This window comes from Gordionus sp. m RMFG-2023, chromosome 1, assembly GCF_954871325.1.
Source record: "Gordionus sp. m RMFG-2023 chromosome 1, tfGorSpeb1-WG-v2, whole genome shotgun sequence".
Lineage (NCBI taxonomy): Eukaryota > Metazoa > Nematomorpha > Gordioida > Chordodea > Parachordodidae > Gordionus > Gordionus sp. m RMFG-2023.
The window spans coordinates 71846697-71867331 of NC_088775.1; the positions used below are offsets into that span (position 1 = coordinate 71846697).

The window sequence follows — 20635 nt, forward strand, 5'->3', positions numbered from 1 at the left end:
ATTGAGCATGGATGGGTGGATTTTGATGCGAAAAAAATACAGAGTTAGTTTGTTTTTATAATCGTAGAGAGGAATTGTCAGTAGATCATGATGTTATTGAATGGAATGGGAAGTTGGTAATTCCAACCATTTTGAGGAAATCAATATTAACGATTATACACAGAGGGCATCCAGGAATAAATGCTATGATATCAATTTTTAGAATGTATTGCTGGTGGCCGAATTGCGATAAAGATATTGAACAATATGTTCGTCAATGTATGCCTTGTTAAAGTAATCGGTCGAATATTATGGAGGTTCCTTTATATTCGTGGAACATATCTAATATACCATGGGAACGAATTCATTTGGATTTCGCGGGGCCTATTGATTCGTATTCATGGTTAGTTGGAGTTGATGCCCATACTAAATGGGTTGAGGTTGAGTAATGAGAGAGACCACGTCCACGACAATGATCAGGGTTTTAAGGAAATGGTTCGCACGGTTTGGAACACCTAGACAAATCGTATCAGATAATGGACCTCAATTTATTTCTGGAGAATTTCGAAAATTTTGTTTCGAGAAAAATATTAAATTGATACATACAACACCGTACCATCCAAAAACGAACGGTTTAGCGGAAAGAACGATACGAACCCTCAAGAGTCGATATTTTGCAACTAGGAAAGACATCAGGGAGCCCGAGGAAGCCATGGGAGAAGTTTTGCTAGCATATAGAATGGGTGAGCATCAATCAACTGGACGTTCACCGGCTAAGTTATTATTGGGGCGAAATTTAAAAACGGGATTGAATTGGTTACGTCCTAATGTTAGTTATGAAATGGAACGATCGAATATACGACAAAAAGTAGCGCAAGATGAACATAGTCATATGAGAGAATTTGAGATTGCACAACCGGTATGGGTGCATAATGAAATAAATTCAGGTTGGAGAGAAGGGTTTATAAAATCCAGAACTGGTAGATATTCTTATTTGGTAGAAAGCAAGTAGAATGGTACGAAAGCATGCGGATCAACTTCGAAAAAGGGAGGTAGCTAAAGAAATGGAGAAGTCTGGGCCAGGGAAAGAAAATGGAGAAAATATGGAGTCAGAGAGAGAAGAGGAAAATATAAAAATTAAAGAGTCGGATATAGTTGAGATTTTAGAAAATAGGGAAGATAACGGAAAACTAGAAACGCGGAAATCACAAAGAGCCAGGAAACCTACAAATCGGCTGATTGAAGAATTGTAAGATCATATGTGTGGGGATATGTTATAAATGAGATTTATATATTATCAATGTTATAAATGTCATACATACAAATCAATCATATTAATATATATATCAGTTGTAAATATCAGGTGATTTTCAGTTAATAAAACCATCCATATTTGTGTATGCTTATTTAAGACTAATTAGTATAACGTGCGTCTCTTCATTTTCAAAATAAATTCTTAAACGGTTGATATAGGCGAGAGAAAGTAATATATTTAGATTAACAAATTGTTTTTTTAAATCGTTGTCTCTTCCCTTGGGTATATACTAAGCGGAACTTTAACTATTTAGAAAATATAAGCGTTAAAATATGAGCCCTTACATTAGAATCCATTTAATTTTTTAAAATACAAAATCAAATTATTTTAGTATATAGTAATTCATGTTTTTTGGAAACTTTTAGTCTAAATTCGGTTTTTATAGAATGAACGTTTATATATATTATAAGTTATTGTTGTAATATGTAAATTTACTTAGAAATAAAATAGAGAAAAAAGAAGTAATATTCAAATCGACTGTTAAACAGAAAAACGAAAGAATTATTATATTATTTTAGTAATGACGATGTAAATGAATAGGATAGAAAGGTATATATAATCGAGGATATTTTACTTGTTAATTATTATGAAATTGCGAACATAATTTTTAATCCTTTAATTTTAATTTTTTATTTTAGTTATGATTATGTAATTACTATTTATATTAATTAATAAAGTATTAGTGATTAATTTATTTATACTATTTATTTGTATTCTCTTTAATTCTCAAATACAACATTTGTTACCGAAACATTATGTTCTATGGAAATATTCAGTCTAATTAACTTATTCTTAATTTGACAGTTATGACTGGAATATAGTTATGAATTAAATAATAATTAAAAGAAACATTAAAATTAAAAAAAAAATTTCTTATTTCCTGGCATGTGCATTATATTATTACAATGTTCTCAGGCTCATAGGCAACAAAGGGGATTCCACATCCCACTCCAGACTAAAAATAAAGTATTCTTATCAAATTTTTTTTTAACATTGAAGTATCTCTATTTCAAAGCAGATATATTATCAGATTTAATACCACAGCCGTATTTGCATGTATAAATAAATTATTTAGTTGTTTTTAAAAAAATATATAGAAGCAATTTGCCGTCAGTTAATTAAATTTTAGATCATTCATTCACAGATAACATTTTAGCACAATTTACATATGCGTGACTAATTTTTAGAAAACTGATAAGTTGAAACTGACGTGTTGACATTTTCGAATAGCAAAGAGCTAGAATTACTCAATTTAGCAATATTTGCTATGAAAATACTTTCCGTCCCAGCTATCAGCACCTCAAGTTAACCTATTTTCTCTGATGCTGGTTTGATATCAAACTCAAAAAAATCTTAATTATCTCCAGATAACTCGGTAATAATTTTTTTTTATAAGATCGACTCGGGTATGAACAAAATCATGGAGACTATGGGTATGGTCTGAAGAACAAGGAAGGGGAAAAACTTCTCCAAGTATCCCAAGCATATGACATGGCGATTGTTAACACTTACTTTCAAAAGCGTGAAGATCATATTGTGACTTATAGAAGTGGAAAGCATTTTAGTCAAATTGACTATCTGCTTATACGCCGAAAGGATTTATGGAGGATCAAAGATTGTAAAGTAATACCGGGAGAATAAATCGCCAGGCAACATTGTCCACTTGTCAAGGATCTTGAAAGAAAAGTGTTTTCGGAAAGTAGAAAGGTTTATGAACCTCGAATTATGTATGAAATGCTAAAGGACATGCCGAAGAACGATAAATACCATCAGAAAGCCTCCACACTCTTGGGTGCCAGGAAGTTAGAACGAAACGTAGACGACGATTGGGAGACGCTAATTGCGGACATAAAGGAAACGGCGATTCAGATTCTAGGACAGACTCAAAGCTTTGAATAAGGAACTATGGTGGTGGGATCAATCGGTTAGGGATTTCATTGAAAGAAAGAAAATTCTATATAGACGGTGGCATAAATCTAAAAAGTCGTAAGATTATCAAGAATATAGGGAGGCAAAGAGAGCCGCGAAGAAGGCCGTTGCAATAGCGAAGAGTGCTGCGTACATCGAGATGGCAGACAAACTGGATCATAAAGGAGGCGACAGGTTTATGTACAAATTGGATAAAGATAAGGGAGAAGAAAAGTCGCGATGTCGGAGTCCTTAAAATAGTCAAAAATGAGGAGGGTCAAATTTTATTCAAGCCGAAGGAGGTGATGGAAAGGTGAAAGGGATATTTCAAGGAACTTATGAATATTGCTAATGACAAAAATTTCCACTATATTTAGCCAAAAATAAATATGGTCGAACTCTTTCAGGAGGATGAAGTTAGGACATAAATGAACAAGATGCAAAAAGGAAAAGCTAATGGCCCAGATGGAATTCCTATGGAAGCATGGGTCGGATGCCGAGAAGAAGGAGTCACGACCATGACGAACCTCTTTAACAAGATATTGAGAGAAGAACGAATTCCTAATCAATGGAGAGCAAGCACGATTATACCCTTATTCAAAGGTAAAGGAGACCCTCAGGAGTGTGGTAATTACAGAGGTATCAAGCTAACTTGCCACTCCTTGAAACTTATGGAAAGGATCTTAGTAACAAGGCTGAAGAACGAGGTGAAAATATCGGCTAACCAATTCTGTGGCCGGCAAATCCACAATCAATCCGATCTTCGCACTAAGACAAATGGTGGATAAATATGGAGAAAAGAAAATAAAGCTACATATGGTCTTTATTAACTTGGAGAAAGCTTAAGACACGGTCCTTCGCGATTTAAAATGGTGGTGCTTGAGAAAACAAAATATCCCTGACGCATATGTACGGCTTATAAAAATATCTATAAAGCCTCAACTTCTTGCGTTGGAACGACAGTTGGAGACTCTAAACCTTTTCGGGTTGAAATTGAATTACATCAAGGATCCGCTCTAAGTCCTTTTTTATTCAATATAATTATGGACACGATAATGTGAGACATCCAAAAGCCATCTCCTTGGTGTATGCTATATACCGATGATATAGTACTATGCGAAGAGACAAAGGAGAAGAAGAAGCCAAAAAGTGGTCAAAACGCTTAGATGGATATGGTTTAAAGGTCAACAATCAAAAAGTGGTATACATGGAGATGAACTTTACAGGCACCCCATCGCTGGATGTACAATTAAAGTACCCAAAAGTAGACAGGTTTACATACCTAGACTCGATGCTACATCAAGAGGGAGGTTGCGTAAAAGAAGTCAATGCACGGATCCAAAAAGGATGACTTAAATGGCGAAGTATATCCGGTGTAATGTGCGACAAGAAGATTCCAATATGGTTGAAAAGCAAAGTTCATAAATCTTTCGTAAGACGTGTTACTCTAGGGAAGTGAAACATGGACATTAAACGCTACGGAAGAAAAGTTATTACAAGCCACGGAGATGAGAATGATACGGTGGAGGTTGGGGACTCGACCATATGACGAATGACTGTCTCAGAGCAAAAATGGGTATTCAACCCATGGCGGACTTGATAAACGTAAATCGGTTAAGGTGGTATGGTCATCTAAGAAGGGAGACGAATAGTATAAATCGAAAAGTATTGGACAGGGAGGTGCCAGGGAAGAGAGGAAGAGGACGACCTTGTGTTACGTGGAAAGGTCAAGTAGATAAAGTTATGATGACTTAGAAGATAAATCCGGACATGGCCCTTACTCGATCAAGATGGAAGAAACTTATCAAAACAAACCCCACGACTGTGGGACCATATGCATGATAAAGAAGAAGATGATAACTACATGATGTATCTTCTGATATAAATTTTATCGCCTGATAATTAGGTTATCCCATCTCCACTTTTTGTCAAAATAGATTTTTCTTTGATAGATCTATTGTTTAAGAACATATTAATCTATTTACATCTAAAAATCTCAAACTTTTAACATACAAAATAAATTATAATCAGTATAAGATTATTCTATCTCCTTATTTCTTCTTATTATTAAAATTATATTATTCTATTTGCAAAAAATAATCAATCCATCCAGCATATATTTCTTTAAAACACTCTCAAGATTACGTAAATGAAATTAAGAGTTATTTTAACTGATTGTATGGTTTTATATCAATAGCGGCTTTAGAGGGGGTGCAGGAGTGAAGAGCTCTCTCAAAATTAATTTTTTTAAACATAAAATGTAATTTTGAAAATGTTAACAAAGAAAAAAAAAGGTAATTTTGAAAATAATTTTAAAAAGTTTTTTGAGCACCCTGAGATTGTAAACGCTAGTGAAATAAGTATATTTAATTGTTAATTGTGTTCAATTAACATGATTTATTGTAATGTTAATTTAAATTTGTGATCAGTTGAAATAATTTATTTTAATGTTAATTGAGTATTAATTTGAATATCTATTAAAATGTTTTATTATATATACCAGTTGATTGTTATACATATTATTATTATTATTTGATTTTTTAAAAGTGGAAATAAAATTAATTTAAAACTCAAAACATAACTTGTTACCTTCATGGTGCCCCGGCACGTTTTTGTAAAAATAAAATAAAATATATAAAATTTGCCTTAAATTAAAAAAAAAGTAAAAAGAAAATTAAATTCGAAGGATATGACTTGTCTTTTCTTTTTTTTAAAAAAAAATATATATTCAAATATTATTCTGATATATACATATACAAAAGGTAAAAAAAAATTTTTTTTTAATGTTTGAATTTAAGGCGATTTATTTGCCGGACACTATTTTCATCACACATATGCTCGTGATATGTGTGGTTGTGATGCTACGCAATTATATGTTAATGAATGGGAGACCGCATATTATTCAAGATAAGAACTTTATGTTCATAGATTGCGTGATCACAAAATGTTAAAACTTACAATTTTACGCCAATTTATATTTTGATGCGCTTATTATGCTACAAATTATAGTATATAAAATATAAATTGAATATGAATTACACATTTTTTCATGTTATAGTATTTTCTGATTTATTTTGATAATTTAAATATAAAGACATAATATTATCTGATTTTCTTTTATAACTTAAAATTAGAGATTTAGAATAATCTAGTTTTCTTTAAAAACTTAAATTTAAAGAATTATCCAATTTCCTTTGAAGACTTAAATTCAATGAGATTGATTTATCTAATTTCCTTTGACGACTCAAAGTTAAAGCATAGGATTTTTTTTGGATTTGCTTTGACGATATAAAATTTAAAGACATAGAATTATTTAATTCCGTTTGACGATGAACATAATTTTTTTGTTCGATATAAAATTAATAACTTAAAACATATAGTATTTTCTAAAGTAAAATATTTATTTTGGACAATAAACTTAATGCTAATTATGGGCAATAAACTTACTGCTATATGCGATCCGTATCTCAGATTTCCAAAACTTATTGGAGAGATGACGGACACATACCTTGATATGGTTGAGACATACTTTGAGGATTACATTGCGTCTGACGCATCTAAGGCTAGGACCTTATTAGATAACTTATCAATTGACATTTATGACAAAATTACATCCGTGTGTTCAAAGGCACAATTAAAAGATTATAAGGTTGTTTTTAATAAACTCAAGTTATTAATTCCGAGGTAAGATATAAATTAGTATAAAAAATTTTAACTTAGCGGTACAACGTGACGACGAGTCTTTTTATACATTTTTTTATAGAATACATAAATTACATAAGTGCAATTTCCTAGATGACAGTAGAATTAAGGAGAAATTGATAACGTCTATTTTAAACGATCATATCAGAAGGAAGTTGAATAAGCATAAGGACTGGACTGTAGATGAGATGATGAAATTAGGAGTTGAGTTAGATGGTAGCAATATAAAACCAGACGTTAGCTATGCAAATTATGTAGACAATGATAAAAAATTGGATAAAAATAAAAAAAATTTCTAATTCAAATATTGATAAAATACCATACAAAAGTACTTTTAGTAATTATGAGAATAATTCTAATGATAATGAACGTAATAATTTTAGAGAAAATAATTTTAATTGTAATGGACGTAACACTCGTAGGGAAAATTTTGATTTTAAGAAGAGGAGTTATAATGATTTTAGGCCTAATGATAATGCTAGCCAAAACTATCAAAACAATAATTTTCGAGACAGTGAGGGTAACTGTAATAACCAATCTTCGAACAACAATTCAAACTATAACGGAAGAAACTCCATGTGGCACAATAACAATAATGCAAACAATTATGATAGAAACAATGCCAGGCAAAACAACAACAATTCAAACTATAACGGAAGAAACTCCAGGTGGCATGATAATAGCAATTCAAACAATTATGGTAGAAATAATGCCTGGCAAAACAATAAAAACTTTGGGAGAAACATCTCCTGGTCTTACAACAACCAAAGAAATCAGAATCAATATGATGATCGAAATGGTAACCGATATGAATCCTACAATTATAACAATAATAGTGATTGAGGAAACAATACATGGAAAAACTATAATCTAAGAAAACAAATACAATATCATGATCAGAGCCAAAGTAATAGCAACAATTGCAATATGAACATTGAAGAGATTGTGGAAAATAAAAATGACGCTATACAAAATAATAATGATAGTGATTTTAATGTCAACAATTTAACCAAGCATAAACTTAATGACAATGCATTTATTACTTCTTTAAAAGTAAATGATGTTACCGTTAATATGCAAGTCGATACGGGATCTAAATTTACGATTATACCTCATGAAATGGCTAAACAAATAGGTATTAAAGATCTTAAAAAGTCCACTCTACAATTCTCAGCTTATGATGGAAACTTAATTGAAATTATCGGCGTAAGTTAAAGTAAGCTACGATGGTATCGCCAAACACTTGCAAGCAGTGATCGTAAAGTCTAATAAAAATGCATTATTGGGACGAATGTGGATCAATGCCTTTATTAATATTTTGAACAAGTTTATAGCAAACATCGATATCAATTATGAAGATGGAATAAATAAATTAATAAAAGATTGTGAATTTAAACTGACTACCAAACCAATCAACAAAGTTAAGGTCAAGATACACTTACGAAACGATGCCAAACCTAAGATAATACCACCAAGGCGTATACCTTATTCAAAAATAGATGCTGTAACTAAAGAACTTATGAGATGGATAGACGAGGGAGTCATTGAGCCGGTGACGGATGTTCGATGGGCAAGTCCTATAACCGCTGTCTACAAAGAAAATGGGAGCGTTAGGGTTTGCGCCGATTTCAAAGACACTGTTAATCCTGCTCTTGAAGATTTCAGATACCCACTTCCAAGAATAAACGATCTTATAGCTAAGCTCAAGGAGGGGAAGAAATTCAGCAAGATCGATTTCAAAGACGCGTTCTTACAAATCCCCATCGACATAAACTGCAGAAACATATTAATCATATCTACACACAGGGGATACTACCGGTTTACTAGACTTCCTTTTGGGTTAAAGACTTCTTCTGCAGTTTTTCAACAGATTATGGATCAAATTTTCGGTGACATGAAAGATGCCATCTTTTATATTGATGACCTATTAATAACAGGAAGTAGTGACGAAGCTCATTTCAACAACATAAAAAGAGTTTAGAAAGAATATTATCTTATGGCTTAGTGCCTAATTTTGCAAAAAGCTTATTCTTCAAAAAAAGTCTGAGGTTCTTAGGATACGATATCGACGCCAATGGGATCCACGCCAACCATGACAAGATCGAGGCGATCGTTAGAATGCCGGAACCAAAATCAGCTGCTGAATTGTCAACGTTTTTGGGGCGGGCTACTACAGAAAATTTTTGAACAACTTTGCTGAAATAGCTGATCATTTATACAAGATTGTCAACAAGGTAAAATGGGAGTGGAATTTAGAACACTCCAAAAGTTTTGATGGTCTTAAGACGTTGATTAGTCTTCCTCCAGCTTTGACGTACTTTAATCCTGAATTACCTATCGGAATTGCAACTGATGCACCTAAAAGAGGTTTAGGAGCTGTTTTGTTTCACACCGAAAAAGATGGCAAAGAAAAACCAATAGCTTTTGCGTCGAGAACTTTAGCAAAGTCCGAGATAAATTATACCAATATTGAGCGTGAAGCTTTGGCCATTATGTTTGCTATCAAGAGATTTCAAGAATACTTGATAGGGACTAAGTTCACTATTGTAACGGACCACAAGCCGTTAATCCATATTTTCACCAAAGGTCTCAAAGATAATAGTACCATGTCCTTAAGATTACAGAAGTGGAATATAATTTTGGGGGGTTACGACTTTAACATCAGATATAAAGCTGGTAAATAAATACAAAGTTGTTCTTGATTGCCTCTCAAGATTACCACAAGTAATTGATGATATCGCAATTATAAATGACTTTGGCGATATACCTCTTAGTTTTGACCGAATACGTGATGAAACGTCTAAAGATTTTGAATTATCTCAAGTTATTAATGATATAAGAAATAATGGGCCTATTAAAAACAAAACTTATGAAAATATTGAATATGAACTTAGTATTATTAAAAATTGTCTGTACAAAAGCAACAAAATAATAATTCCAACAAGTCTGAGAAAGAACATATTAAAGGCATTACATGAAGGTCACATGGGAGCAGGTAAAATTAAATCCTTAGCCAAAGATCGCATGTAGTGGTCTGGTATGGTCAACGACATTGATTTGAAAGTTAGAAGTTGCGACGATTGTAATATTTTTCACGACAATCCAAAGAAAATACAAAATCTTGGGTATTGGCGACTAAACCTTTTGAAAGGATTCACATAGTCTATGCGGGTCCATTTTTTACAAAAAATCGGTTAATAATCTTCGATGCCTATAGTAAATTTCCAATTATAGTTCCTGTGAAAAACATCACGACAGAATTCACGTTGAAAGAAATTTATAAAACTATTTCGCTTTTTGGCATACCTGAAACCATTGTTACAGATAATGGTACCAACTTTACAAGCAAAGACTTTGAGATATTTTGTAGTAACTATGGAATAAAACATGTACTAACATCCGCCTACCATCAGCAATCTAATGGACAAGCTGAACGTATGGTGAGAACATTCAAAACTCATATGAAAAGAAACATAAAAATTGACTTAGAAACTGCACTGGACAGATTCTTGTTTAACTACAGAAACACACCGAATGATACTACAGGTGTCACACCATCCAAAAGAGTGTTTAACCGCGATATTAGAATAAAGTGGGACTTATTGAAACTATTGGAGAATAAAATTGATAAAGTCAACATATCGCTACCGAGAAATCGAACCTTTAATATAGGAGACTTCGTTTGGTACAAGAAACAGAGTGATGACACGTGGTGCAAAGGCAACATCCCGCACAAAGAGAGTGACACCATGTTTCAAGTTAATACGGATAAAGGTGTAGTAAGGAGACATATAGACCAGTTACGAAAAAGGGAATGTTATAATAGATTTAAATATTATGAAAGCGACCCTAAGAATTATTGTAAAGAGGGAAGTGTAGACATAAGTAAAAATAGTAAGATACCTTTCAGACCATCAAGAATTAAACAAAAACCTTCTTATTTAAAAGATTTTATAACTTAAATTATTAAAATAAAATATTAAAACGCAACTTAAATTATTAAAATAAAATATTAAAACGCAACTTAAATTATTAAAATAAAATATATAAAACGCAAAATTTGAAAAAACGCGAAATATTATATAATAATCTTTTTGATTTATCATTCTTCCGGAATTCTACATATTTATCATTCCATATTCCAAAATTTTTATTCCAAATTCTTTTTTCCAAATTTAAAATTTTATTCCGTATTCCATATATTCAAATTTGATCATTTATTTTTTATGATAATGATAACGTACAACAATTTTATCAAACCTACGAAAACGTATGGACTCACGCGACTCAAACATAGACTTATGCGCTCACCGAGCAGCAACTTGATACTTTGTCGAAGAGTGGAATGTTAATTGTGTTCAATTAACATGATTTATTGTAATGTTAATTTAAATTTGTGATCAGTTGAAATAATTTATTTTAATGTTAATTGAGTATTAATTTGAATATCTATTAAAATGTTTTATTATATATACCAGTTGATTGTTATACATATTATTGTTATTATTTGATTTTTTAAAAGTAGAAATAAAATTAATTTAAAACTCAAAATATAACTTGTTTCTTTCATTAATAAATTAAAATACTTATATAATATTAGATCGCAGACAGGAAATCGTAACGCGAGCTTTTACAAACATACTTTCCTTAAGTTAAATAATTTTTAAGCTATCAATTATTTACTATTAAATGCATTTCTAATTCACTTTTGAAAAGTATTGCTAACTTCAATGTAGGTGTTGTAACTGTTAAAAAAAAGAAGAAATAAATTTAATATAATACATCAAATGTCAGTTATTTTCTGACGGAAAATTAAGTTTTCCTTGGGGGAAGAAGAGGAGAGAGGGATCACGGGGTGTGTTTCATTGTTCGGAAAAACCCGTAGTTGGAGATTGGGGGATTGGATTAGATGTCAGCTGTGGACCTTTGGATGTCAGCTGTGGACCTTTGAGAAATGAAGAATTGGATAATTATATTATATTTTTCTACATATTTTATGTTAGATTGTTGTGGTTGTGGTTTTATTGGAAATAAAGATAATTATGTTAAATATGGATCGCCGTTAATGGTCAATGGTATTTATTTAATATTATTAGAAAGAATTATTTTGGGTTGTTAAGTTATATAATTGAGAGTAAAGGGCATTTTTGTTATATTTAAGGTAATATGTAATAGTAGGCAACCAAGTTCTGCGTAGGCCCTTTTTGTAAAGATATAAATTAAACTATTTAAACTTCAAAAAAATTAATAGTTCCTCTACAAGATCAGATTTATGATTTGAAAGTTTGAGATAATGATTTTTTTCAAAACATTATTATTTTTTATTCCAGAATGCTTTCGAGTGCCACCTGGTTGGGAAAATTAATTTTAATGTTGTTGAATAATTATATTTGCTTGACCTTAACTTTTATTTTAATTATTTTTATATTCTTATTTTTGTAAAACTTATTTTATATTTTATTTTGATTAAATTTAATATATCTTATACCAATGATATTTTGTAATTTGTAGAGATAATATATTTTATAAATAAACAATTTAATTTTACGTTTCCACCACCATTATAGCATGATGCCCCGGCCCCGGAAAAAAAGACTCTCCGGATAAAAATTTACTGACTATTCCACTTTTTTTTATTCTTCCATTTTGTTGTAGTGGGGAAATTAACACGTTAAAAAATGAAGAAAAAAATCTCATATGATAATTAATGCAAATATGCAACTCAATGTGATGATCAAGAAGCAGTATGGAGGACAATAAACTATGAATTCTAAATTGTAACATCAATGAAGATTTACAAACAATTCCAAATGCACGTATGAAGAAAAGTTATTATAAATTAAAATACCATTCCAAAATAAAGTCATAACTCTTAGCATAAAATAATAACGTAAATATTAATCATTCATAATAGATATCAATGAATGCTAAAAAAACCTTGAAGAATATTTATTAAACAATGAAATAACTGTTAATTTACTTAATAACTTACCTGATTATATTTTTCATATTTTTGATTTCTTAATTATGAGAAAATGTTGAAATTAACGAATGATGAATTCATAGGCACAATAAAAGATATTATGAATATAAACCATCATCAACCACATAATCATAAAAATTACAATATTGATTTTCAGTCTAAAACTCATTATAAAAAAGTTATAATAGTAATTGTCATAATAGAAATAATCCAGGTAATTATTATAAGAATAATCAATATAAAAATTATAATGAATATAATTATTGCAATAAAACTCATAATCATAAAAATTTCCATAATAAAAATAATTATTGCTACACGAACAACCTTATATTCATAATAAGAATGAAAATGCTCATAAACAAAATAAAACTTGTAATAAAATTATGGAAATATATGATTTAGAAAAAATACCTGATTCATACTTATCGCTGATGATGATTCTAATCTTTATCAAAAATGGAAAAACGGTAATTGGATAAATAAGGAAATTTTTAACTTAGAATACCAAATGTTATGGACATATATCGTACTAAACTAATTAAAAATTTAAAAATTATAACTAAAAATTTTAAAGTAATTTCAAGACAATTCCAGGTGCGTAACCAAGTGGGGGGGATCCCCCCTCCATCGCAAATTTGACTGTTTTCATAAATATCATTTTAAGCTAATAAACCCCCCCCCCCACCCCCTCCCAATCAAAATTTTACAAATATTTGAATATCAATTTTCCAACATAAAACTTATTTTTTATAAATAAATTTTATTAAAATTTCCTTTCCCTGTGAGTACATTAACATTATTTAAAAATATTAATAAAATGGAAAAATTTTTAGTCAAAGAGATTGAAATCAAACGGTAATTTATTTTATAATTATATATAATTATTTTATGAAATTCAAAATTATTAGTGAGTTAGAATTAATAAGTATTTTAATTATTAATAAATATCTATAATTTTTTTAATATTTTTCATTTTTACTTCCATTTTATAGAACAGAAAAAATAGAAATACAAAAGTTAAATAAGGCTGAGCATGGAAAAAATGTACAAATACAAATTGAAGGAAAAAACGGTAAAGGTAGGTAGCATATATTTTATAAAAATTAGGTTAGGCATTGATATTGATACTGAAATAAATTTAATCAGTGAATTCGAATTGTGGTATAAATATTTACTACGTTTAGCTATTTTACCTGAGCATGCTATTGATGCGCTCAATCGATGTAAAGAAACCTGGGCTCAATTTCCTGATATTTTGAAGTTGTTTTATATTCATGCAATTACAACATGAACGAATGAAAGGACTTTTTTCAACTTGAGAAGTTGAAAACATATTTAAAAAGTACTACTTCCGAATCTCGGCTAGGGTTAGCTCTGTTAAATATCCACAGAGATTTGGTTCCAACGACAAACGAAATTCTTGATGAATTGGCAACATTCCCACAAAAATTAAAAATCACATTATAATCATAGTAGTTAATAAATTTTTTTGTATAATATTTTATTTGATAAGAAGTTTAAAAATACTTGTTTTTTAAATTATTTTCTAGTCAATATTTTATACACACTACTATTAGTATTTTCAATAAAAAAAATATATTCTACTTATATTGTATGAGAATTTAAGCTGAGGCTAGTCTTTAACGCAGATTTTATATAAAAAAAATGACATTAAACTTTATTTCAACTTTTAAGAAAACTTTATTAAATATAATATACCTAACTTAAAATAATAAAAAATAGGCTTGTAATATCCATAAGCACGAATTAGTAAATAAAAGTTAAAAATAGAATTATAATTATTATTAAATTATGAATAATTTAATAGAATAGCTAAACATAAGACCCTGCCGAAAGCCGGGGGAAGCTGGCAGAAGACCAGGTAAGAGGTTTGGGGGCGAAGCCTCCCCCCCCAAAAAAATCCCTCCCTCCATAAGAAAATTCTGGATACGCCCCTGGACAATTCCTATATGAAGATAAAATAGAATCTTATATTAAAAGATATAAATCATATGATGAAATTTAAAGAAATACTTGTAATTGAAAAAATTAAGGATACAAAATATTAAAGAAAATAATATTATAAATTCAAAAGTTGAATCTTACAAATTGAAATCCATTAATCACATGTTAAAGTACAAAGAAATTCTTATAGTCAATATTAAAAGTGATAAAAAATTTAGGAGCATAACATTTTGAAGATAATAAAACTTAAATCATACTTAGGATGAAACATTTAAGAATAAAAGTATTATAAAGAGACACAATGTCAAAACTAAACATCTTAATTTTAGAAAATTTTTCAAAGATGCGATAAGGAGATTATTTTCTAAAAATTTGAGGCTAAAGAATTTATTTTTTACTAAAAGAAATTATGATCAGGAAGAATTATAATATTAAGGCACTTTTTAAATTGAAAAACAAGGGTATGAAATTCAAACAATGTCCATAATAATATTTTATTTGCATGTTTTAACCTCATGGATTCAAATTATTATTAATACATAATTAAAAATTGACATAAATAGATAAATATTTATCATTATAACGCGAAAATAAATAAACATCAAAAATATGATATAATAACCTTATTGATTTATCATTCCAATATTCGATTATTCAATTTTATCCTATTCTATATTATTCCGAATCCATATATTATTCCGATAATTCATTTAATATAATATCTAATTTAATTATTCCTATTTATTCATAACTAATTGATGATGACAACAATTTTGAAAATTGATAATAATAACAACTGAGTACCACAAGCAGACTTAAATGACAAATTTATGAAGACAACTTACGACAAGGATAACAAAAACGATTTGGACAAACCAACGTATAAAATCAAATGTGATATAGAACAGCCAAAACGATGAGCCATTTGGTCCACAAGCCAATGATAATGAAATTATGAAAAAGCCTCTTAGAAGAGGGAGAATATTGAATAATTAAATTTGCTTGACCTTAACTTTTATTTTTATTATTTTTATATTCTTATTTTTATAAAACTTATTTTATATTTTATTTTGGAAAAGCTTTTATGTTATGTAGCCACAGGCGCGGACTGGCTATAAGACCAGATGAGAATTTTGCCCACGAGGGCGGGAAAATGTCTTCGAGGCCTATCAGAGGAAAATATCAAAAAAGAGGCCGATTAGAAAAAAAAATATATTATTATGTTTACATTATTTTCTCTTATCATTTATTTATTTTTAATGATATCTATATTATTTGAATATCACTTTCCTTGAGAATTAGGTCGTTTATTATATTTTAATGCATAAAATATCAATAACATCGCTTGACGCTACACACCATTACCACATACTTTTCTTTGTTTTTTTTCAAATGAATCGAAAACGCTTCCGTTTGAGTTTGAGTAGAGTGAAAGCTAAGTTTGATTAATTTATTATATTAAGACATTAGCGTTAATGATCAAGCAACCATTCGCCTACAATACATATATAATGGCAAAATAACAGAAAGGCTTTTCACACTTACAAAAGTTACAAACTCTTCTGGAAAAGGATTTTTTGATATCTATAGTGAATGCTTTTAAAACATGGAATTCAAATGGGAAATATAGTAGGAGAAACATTTGATGGTGCTGCAAATATGCGGGGTGAATTTGTTGGTTTACATGCTCTTATTAGACTAGAGGCTCCAAGTTTTTTATATTTGGTGCTAGAGTCACATATTAAATCTCTGTATATGTGATTCATGTGATAATATTGAAAGCAAATTTATTTGGATTATTGAAAAGACTAGCAAATTTCTTTGGTGAATCATACAAAAGGTGGATGCTTGGGTGAAACAGAATAATTCATCAGTCCAAAATAAGTTGAGAAGGTTGTAAAAAATAGGTGAACAAGGTGAGGGCACGTGAAAAAGCCCTTAGATGGATATATGGTAAAGAGAGCTTGCTCCCAATAACGATAAGTGCACTTCAATTTTAAATAGATAATAAATTATTTGATGCAAAAACTCATAAGAAGTGCAGTCTTTGATCGATAATTTATGTAAATTTAAGACTCTAAATACAGCATATAATATATTTGGAAATTTTTTATAGTTATTATGTCTTCAAACTAAAAATTTAAATATTTTATCAGCATGGAAAATGCTAAAAGATGCTAAGACTTCTGTATCATCAATAACTATTACATTGATTCAAAATAAAGCAATAAAAATAGCTTCTAATTTAAATAAAACATTTTCATAAGCTCCCAGAGAGTATCTGAGTGCTCTGTAAAAAGATCGAATAGGACGAGAGAAGAGAATATATAGTGACGAAGGCCAAGATGAACGTCCTCAAGAATCGATTGACCTTTATAGGGTCGAAGTATTTCGTCCTATTGATCAAATTATAAATAGCTCGTCGGAACTGTATTTTGCGAATAGTAGCTTATTTTGAATGTGCAATATTTGCATCCAAGGCATTTTGAAGATATAAATAGTAAAGGTATTTCTGAAAAGACCTTGGAAAAACTGGCAAATATAATGAGTGGTAAATTACGTAACGAATTGTATTTAAAGATTTAGTAGCAGAATTTGACGATGATATCGTATGTACAAGTGAGGAGTCATATGAAGAAGATGGAATATTAAAAAATGATAATTCAGTATGATAATAGATGTAACAAGTGTTTAATATGCGTGTATGAAATTCTTAAAATATACACATACAAGTGCATACACTAATTTATTTTTGGCATTATTACAAATTACCTTAAATATAACAAAAATGCCCTTTACTCTCAATTATATAACTTAACAACCCAAAATAATTCTTTCTAATAATATTAAATAAATACCATTGACCATTAACGACGATCCATATTTAACATAATTATCTTTATTTCCAATAAAACCACAACAATCTAACATAAAATATGTAGAAAAATATAATATAATATAATTATCCAATTCTTCATTTCTCAAAGGTCCACAGCTGACATCCAAAGGTCCACAGCTGACATCTCATCCAATATCTCCCAATCTCCAACTACGGGTTTTTCCGAACAATGAAACACACCCCGTGATCCCTATCTCCTCTTCTTCCCCCAAGGAAAACTTAATTTCCCTGTCAGAAAATAACTGACATTTGATGTATTATATTAAATTTATTTCTTCTTTTTTTCAACAGTTACAACATGCCCACCCTTCACAAGCCCAGCGTCCCTCTCTCTGTGGTGTTGTTGTATCGAATCACCTCTTTGAATTGTATCGAATCACCCCTTTGAATTGTATCGAATCACCTCTTTGAATTGTATCGAATCACCTTTTTGAATTGTATCGAGACGCCTTGAAGACGTTCAGGGAATTTGTCGAATCGTCTTCCCTTATGATGATTTATAATATATAATGACCTGTACATTGGGGTATCTGCATTTATAATCTATGCAACATTAATATGGACAATGTAATATCAGCAAAACATAATAATTCATTCATTTTAAGACATTTGGGAAATATGAGCTATAATACACATTATTTGGATATGATTCATGGTAATTAAGAAATAATGATATTACATATAATAATGTAATGTGAACATATTGTCTGTGTGTGAAATGCAATTTCAACACATGTAATTTTCCTTCTGTCATGTAAAAAAAACAAAGCTACATTTATGTAAATATTTCCTAAAATGAGTAGAAAAATCCATCCTTAGGTATTACAAATAATTGCGAAACTCTGCCAAACAAAGATTCTACCTAAAATTACAATATATCCATATACAAATACATTTAATATTTTATATGAAGGAACAAATATAATACGTAGAAAATACAATATTTCCCATCTAGGAATTACTCAGTATCCTAAGAAAAATATACCATTTCTACCTAACTCTGTCATCACAGTTAGCACAAATTCACAAAAGTAGAATGCAGAATAACAACAATTGAGAATATAATGGGCTATATGGTATATATGTAAAAAATTTTTAATATACCTTCACAATATAAAATAATTTGAGTCTTTTCTTTAAAAAATATGTTCATAATTAAATAGTAAAATGTGATGTGCTATAAAATTATTACAAAAATAAAAAAAATGTATTATGCAGCATAAATTTACAAAAAAAATTTACACCAAAAAAAAAAAACTTTCTCCAGTATGCAAACTAAACAATATTCTCACCTCAAGGCATACCCATCAACACGGGCTGACCTTATCTGTAAAAATATTTCCCTTCAATCATTGCATACCATAAAAATAATATAAATTCCTATCCAATTTATATATACACTAAATGCAGACACTAAATCAAAATAACTATCCACATCTAACATTATAGATATTATTCTGACTTCATCATATTTCAATTCCTTCAAATTCTCATTCATAATTAAATATATCATATGTTACCTATACAATATATTAACATTATAAATAATAATTCATAGTTAAATATATCATATGTTACCTATGCAATATATTAACCTTAATTAATAATAAATTATCCCATACATATTCATCCCTATACAAACCCAAAATGCATAATTAAATAATACACACTTTATTACAAAAGTCTATATCCATATATATTTTCATAAATTTCACATATTTAAATATTTAACAATCCTTTCTGTCCTGCTGTTCATGAGATCTTTCAGCTTCCTATGACGGAATACCTATAACACCATTCAATGAGTTTTAAGGCATACCAAATAATGATCAAAATTATATGTACCATATACATCTAGACATAAGATAATATACCAAATATTACTGTCTTAAATTCCTGATCTTATTTCCATATTTCTGCCTAATACTCATTACATACTTTCTATCTTACACCTTTTAAAGCTAAATATAAAAGTATAGAAATTTTTAAACTCAATCCTTAATCTCACTATAGTTTTTTTTTTTAGTACTTGCGTTGTGATTTCACATTAATCCCTAGATAGATCCGATCCTGTCAACGGTAACAATATTACAAGTTATCTTAAATAAAACAAAAATGCCCTTTACTCTCAATTATATAACTTAACAACCCAAAATAATTCTTTCTAATAATATTAAATAAATACCATTGACCTTTAATGACGATCCATATTTAACATAATTATCTTTATTTCCAATAAAAGCACAACAATCTAACATAAAATATGTAGAAAAATATAATATAATATAATTATCCAATTCTTCATTTCTCAAAGGTCCACAGCTGACATCTCATCCAATATCTCCCAATCTCCAACTACGGGTTTTTCCGAACAATGAAACACACCCCGTGATCCCTATCTCCTCTTCTTCCCCCAAGGAAAACTTAATTTCCCTGTCAGAATAACTGACATTTGATGTATTATATTAAATTTATTTCTTCTTTTTTTCAACAGTTACAACAGGCATATGAATACATTTTAACTGTCATTTACTCAGGTTAATTGCGAGAGAACATTTAGTAAATTAAAAATTATAAAAAATTAGGTTGAGAGCTAATATAGGCCAAGAAAAAATAGAAGCATTTTTAATGATGTCAGCTGAACGAGAGCTATTAGCGCAGATTGAACTAGAAGATATTCTTGTTTATTTGGCAAAGGTTCAAAGTTAATTATTTTATATATTGAGTATGTATTATCTTATATTTAACACGTGATATATGATTTCATTTTTTGGTGTAATATCGTTGTAAATCTAATATAAAATATATATGTACAATGAATATTTTTTTAAATGTGTAATGAATAATTTTAGATGTGCAATTATTTTAAATAAAATATTTG

The 20635-nt window shown here is 29.5% G+C and overlaps 1 protein-coding gene across 1 annotated transcript; it reads left to right on the top strand.

The window, feature by feature from the left end:
- The first annotated feature begins 3630 nt into the window (after window positions 1-3630).
- On the top strand, window positions 3631-3990 carry LOC135929442 (uncharacterized). Its single transcript, XM_065466026.1, has one exon. The coding sequence runs from the start codon at window positions 3631-3633 to the stop codon at window positions 3988-3990; it is 360 nt and encodes a 119-aa protein (XP_065322098.1).
- Window positions 3991-20635: the final 16645 nt, after the last annotated feature.